Source organism: Tupaia chinensis, unplaced genomic scaffold (assembly GCF_000334495.1).
Source record: "Tupaia chinensis unplaced genomic scaffold, TupChi_1.0 Scaffold000682_1, whole genome shotgun sequence".
NCBI classification, from domain to species: domain Eukaryota; kingdom Metazoa; phylum Chordata; class Mammalia; order Scandentia; family Tupaiidae; genus Tupaia; species Tupaia belangeri.
The window spans coordinates 3,243,501-3,249,403 of NW_006160205.1; the positions used below are offsets into that span (position 1 = coordinate 3,243,501).

A 5,903-nucleotide genomic window follows, 5' to 3' on the forward strand; every position below is an offset into this window, starting at 1 on the left:
CAGGAATGTGGGTATGCTTTGATGGGGTTCTGGCTCAGAGTCTCCCACAAGTTTGCAGTCAGGGCTTTAGCCAGAGCCACAGACATCTCAAGGCTCAGCTGGGAAGAACTTGCTCCCAAGCACACATGGGTGGTTGTTTGCAGTCTGCAGCTCCTCATTGGCTACTGGCCAGAGACCATCCTCGGTTCCAAGCAGGATTCTCCACACACAGTTCAAGCATGGCAGTTGGCTTCATCAGAGTGAAGAGCAGCACAGAAGCTGTGGACTTTTGTAACCTGGTGTCAGTAGTGAAAGCCCATCAGTTTTGTTGTGTTTTTATTCATTAGAAGCAAGGCACTGGGACAAGTCTACTTTTAAGGGACAGGATTATGTAAGGACTAGATATGGAGGCAGAATCTATTTTAGAAGCCACCTTACCACAACGCTTACAAAATATTATGTTAGTCTAAGTAATCTAGCTCCTGTAACAAAAGTGAAATCCTGAAATGTCAACATAGTGGAAGGTTCTTACTCACATCCGACTGAGAAAGTGAGAGGGTGGGGTGCTCTCCTCCACACAGTTACTCGAGGATCCAGACTGAAGGAGTCATTGCCATCTTTAAAAGGGTGCCTTCAAAGTTTGCCCTGGCTGGCAACATTCCAGAAGGAAGACAGGGAAAACAGACTATTAGAAATTTTTACAGGCATTGGGGCCATTGGTGTGGTGGTTAAGGGCACTGAACTCCCACATGGCCGACTGAGGTTCTAGTCCCGGACCTGGTAGCTTGCTTTCTCACTTTTTCTTTCTCTCCCTGTCCCTCTCTGGTCAAATTTAAAGAAAGAAAGAGAGAGAGAGGGAGGGAGGGAAAGAAAGCAAGCAAGCTGAATACAAAATTCTTTAAAAAAAGATTTTTTTATGGGCATGTGCTTCATATCCATTTGCATTTCATTGGCCAGAACTCAATTGCATGACCACCACCATTACCACCCCCCCCCCAAATGTAAGTAGGGCCTGGTCAGTGTAGTTTCTGTCTGGGAGGCTGCTTTCCAGTAACCACTCTGCACTGTAGAAGAGGAGCAGGACAGCTAGCCAGATCTGCAACAGATACGTAGCCCTATACAAAATGTTTTCACATGAATTGTTTCATTTGCTTCTCTTTACAACCTCTGCTGTCAGGTATTTTATCTTGACAAATTGGAAAGCAGATCAGCAAATTTCTAGAATATTCAGAGAACAGTTAAGTTGCATCTCTTCCATTGATCACTTCTGTGACTTTGGAGAAGTAATTTACCCTCTCTGTACCTCAGTTGCCTTATTTGCAAAATAGGAACAGTAGGACCTCCTTATAGTTCTTGTGAAGATTTCATGAGCTAAGCTACATGGCCTTATGGCTGACCTACTTAAACACTTAGTGATTAATAGTCCAGAGGAAGAAGGTGAGGATAATAGTGCCATGTATGGACATAAACTGAAGCTCAAAGGAGTTATTTTACCCAAAGCTTTCCAGTGAGTCCATGACAGAGCCAGGAGAGGGAAAAACAACTTTCCCACCTCTTTCCAGAGAGGCCTTTCCTTAGATCCCTGTGTAAGGCAGCAGTTGTAAGCCTTGAGCAGAAGACAGTGCTACATGTCCCTTCACCACTGCTTTGGTCCCAGGAGAATCCCTGCTGCATCTCCTTTTCAGTCCAGCTATCCTGCTTAACCTGGCCTTTGCCTCTATATGAAACACACTGACCAGGACCTTGTTTTATTTGCACTCTATAGTAAAGCAGATTTTCCAAGGTCTTTATTTCAAAGTCTTTGTTTATAAATTGGCTCTGTCTTGCTAACTAGATAAAAGCACAGGAAATGATGTAAGATGAGATTAGTTCATTAGACACTTAAATTCTATTGTGTTTCTCCCAGAGAGTTGTTCACTCTGAAAGAACAGAAAATCAGTTTGCAGGTTAAACAGTCAGTCCCCTGGGCATACCTTTGGCTGAGGCGGCTTGGCCAGCAAATCTATAGGTCCACCAGGAGCAGCCTAGAGGTGTCCTTGAGGTCACACTGCTCATTTTTTAGGGCCTGCACCCTTCTCATTTTACAGTGAGGACAAGAGTGGAAATGGATGCTTGAATACTGCCAGAGGCTACAGGGCAGTAGACTCATGGGCATATGTGGGTAGAGTTTCAGAACTTTGGATCTCAGGTCAGGTCAGGTCAGGTCAGGACTAGGACCCCTGCCTTCCAAGAGATCCTTAAGCAGGTGACTTCTGGTGTGGGCCCAAACAGTGTTAAATTTACCTGACTGGAGGTTATCAGCAGACATTTCAGTTTCCATCTGTTTAAAAAAAAATATTTCCCTCTGGCAAGTCCTTGCTTTTATAGGGGTGAAGGAAATCTCTATCCCCTCTTTTTTTTTCTTTTTAGATTTTTGCCATAGGGCGTATGCACTCTTGTGTTTGTAAGAGATACTGAAAGGGAAAGTGAGAAACAACCCCCCCACCCCACCCCCCCACCCCGCTCCAGGCAGCAGGGGATAGCCACTCTGCTGTCCCTGTCTTTCATTCTCTTGGGGTTTGGGGCATGCTTGCACACATCCTTGATGTGATTTTCAAACCACCAGGCCCGGGACTCAAACTACAGTTCGTCATGTGGAAGTCCATCATCTTAACCACCATGCCACCTTCCATCCCCTCTTAAAAGCTTTACTGCAAATCACTGTCAATAGGCAGATCTGTAAGAGAAAAGCCATATATATCGATCTTACATAAACATTTTGTACATGGGAGTCATAGAAAATGATAATCCCAGGGAAGCAAGGAGAAAAAGAAGCAAAACATTTAAAGAACACAAAAATGGAAAATTATCTTTTGATGATAACATGTATGATATAGTAATATCTTTAACTGGATTGATATGCAATGTAGTCATGCTGGGAAATTCATTTTTGCAAGCTATAATGATACACAGTAATTGAAAATATAAAAAATTAAATTACAATTAAAAACAAGAAAATAAGCTCGGGACCAGCAGTTAGCATAATGGCTATGTCGCTGAACTCCCATGTAGCCGACCGCGGTTCAAGTTCCGGACCCAGTGGCTTAAACTCACGCCAGGCGCGTGTGCATGCATGCCCAAGATCCCGAGAAGAGAATGGAGGAGAAGGGATTGCGGCATGGCCGTCCCCGCTGGGGTGTGATTTCTCACTTTCTATCTCTCTGTCTCTCTGGCGAGTGCACGCACCCTATAGCAAAAACCTTTCCAAAAAAAAATGAGCTCAAAAAATGGTAGCATGGTTATGGTGTAAGTAGTCTCCTCTCAGAGGAGAGGACAGTGGGGTATACAGGCAATTTTAGAGCAAGTGAATTTTAGGGAAAAAGAATATGTCCAGTGCTCAGACAAGGGTGAATAAATGTCTTTGTTTCCTGGATGGGCCTACTAGATGGGCCTCACTCATGACTCTCTGTCCAGGTGTGTTAACATCCTTTAGGCTTCCTTCTTGTGATATGACCTTAGTCAGTGAACCTCCGAGAAAGTAATGGGTTCTTCTTTGAAGGGTTTAGTCTATAGGTTGATAATGGAATATCAGAGTAAAGTCCTTCCCTGCTCCATGATGATCAGAAATGCTTGAGATTCAGGGTTCTGGGGAAAGGTCAGAGAGAGGCTTTGGTTCTGAGGCCATTTCTCCGATTCACCATATTAGTACTCCAGTCTCTGGGACTTCGATTTCTGAGCTCTCACATCATCTTTTCTACTTGGACCACAGCTTGAGATTGATCTTGGCACATAATCTTTTCCTGGAGAGACGATATAAGAGGCTTAGTCCTGTGTATCCTCCCTCGTTATTCCAGTATTCCATACCACCCCGACACAGTTCGCCATCCTTCTGCTCATTTTTCCCACAAGGATTTATCTTCAGATTCTAAAATCAGGCCATTCAGTCAAGGCATAAATACAGTCAAGAAGATTTTCCTCTTTCAAACTAGTCGAATGAGTGGTTGTTAATCTTCCTTCAAGCGCAATGTTAAAGGAAGTTAAGTTCCCTTTTTTTTAGGTGCCAGAGAAAATGTAGGCAGTATCTATAGTGCCAGATAATTGAAGAGAAAAGAAGAAAGGAATGAATTTGCCATCTGGATGTGTCTAACTAGACAGACCTGGATCATAGGAAGCTGAAAATGCAATGTTGTGATTAAGTGATGTTAGCATCAGGTGAGGCATGAGCAAGTGTGATTTCAGATTGTATGAAACTTCTGCCGGGCACCGCCTCCAGTTTCATTCAGTGATTGTCCATCATTCCCCCTTCTAGGAACCAATGTCCAAGAAGCTCAGAACATACTCAGTAACAGTGGCCTCCCCATTACTTCAGCTGTGGACCTGGAGGATGCAGCCAAGAAAGCAGTGGCCAGCGTGGCAAAGAAGTGACATCTTCATTCTGCTCCTCGGGGAAGGAAGTCATTTTTCCATAAGATAGCGATGGTTCTTTTATCACTGTGAAAGAAATGGTTTCTCATTGGGGAAAAAAAATGAGAGAGAAAATGAACAAGAGTCACTGTATGAAAAATCCTAAATCTGCCTTTTCTGGAGTTGGATATCTCAGTGGCCTAAATCTGATATTACTTATAGTCTTTATAAAAAATAATATCCTGTGTTTTTGGATTTTTCTATCATAACCTTCTCAGTAGTCACTATTTTGCCAACTTTGGGGGTACAGTCTGTATGACCAAACTAATGTGCATAGATACAGATTTTTAAATCAAGCCCTGATTGAGGTATAAGAATATCGGTGGACATCTAATCCAAAAAAAATGATAAAAACATGGGCGGTAAAAACCTCAGACAAAATTACATTTAACATATTAACTACCAAAAAGGCAGTTAAGATATTGAAGCGAACAGCTATTTCGAATGGCAGCAGTTTTGACAAGATTCTAATTCCAGCCTATATTTGGGAAATCTCTGTATTTATCAAAATATATTTTATAAGGTAAGATCCACATTAATATACTACACATATATTTTACCGTTTGCCTTAATATTGAATCTACTGTTTACCTCACACTAAAAATAAAGCCAGAAGCCTTATTTGGGATTTTGGAAAAGAAGGTTCTATTTTAAAGTCAAAACTGAAGAATGCTAATCTCTTCTGGAAATCTCTGTGAATCATTTCAAGATGAGACAACATTGAAGATCAAAGTATGTTGAGTGTCATTTTTCTTCCCTCCTTAATCTGCCCTGTAACCGAACCTATCAGCTTGCGGTAGAAAGGTGGGAAAATGTAATTGAGGGAAATGTTGCCTTTATCTATAATGTCCATTTCTGTGGTAGGAAAGAATTTGAATTAGGATTTTGTTTAAGTTTTGTTAAATTTTTTATCTGTATACAAATTTAAATAAAATTCTATGTTTTATAAGCTCTAAGATCTGCATTTCTTACTTTAGTCTCTTATTTTCACTAACAATTTTTCTATTACTAAGACACTAACCTCAGTGTCTTAGGCATATCTCAAAAAAAAACCCCAGAAAACTTAGACTGTCTCAGGATTATTCCAGTTCCACTCATCTGTATCTAATAAGTATTTCTATGTTCGGAGGTTGTTCAATGAAAGAATAATACATATATACTAACCGGAAGTCTAGGTAAGTGTCTTGGTATCTAGCAGGTTGAAATGTGACTTCTGCCTCCATGATGCTAAAGGAAGCACACTAGCACAAGCTCCTCCCATTTAAGGAGGCTCAGTTGCCGTCATTAAGATTTCTTTCAATGTGCAAGTGTATAGCAGACCAAGCTATTTTGTTTGCTTGTGTTTTACTAAGCTAGTTTGTTTGTGCTTATATTGTTCTCATAAGTTTCACATCTGGATGAAAGTAGTCATTATAGTATGTATCCACATTTGCCATGGCAAAATAAACCATTTGATCAGTCTTATATTCTTTCATAATGGC

At 41.3% G+C, this 5,903-nt stretch overlaps 1 protein-coding gene across 1 annotated transcript in view; it reads left to right on the forward strand.

Annotated features, from left to right (window-relative positions):
- Positions 1-5,378, forward strand: part of SUCLG2 (succinate-CoA ligase GDP-forming subunit beta) — a 303,376-nt gene extending 297,998 nt beyond the window's left edge. Inside the window, exon 11 of the mRNA XM_006160361.3 lies at positions 4,268-5,378. Coding sequence (XP_006160423.3) covers positions 4,268-4,383 — 116 coding nt within the window. The 3' untranslated portion in view covers positions 4,384-5,378. The remainder of the gene's footprint in view (positions 1-4,267) is intronic.
- The last annotated feature ends 525 nt before the right edge of the window (positions 5,379-5,903 follow it).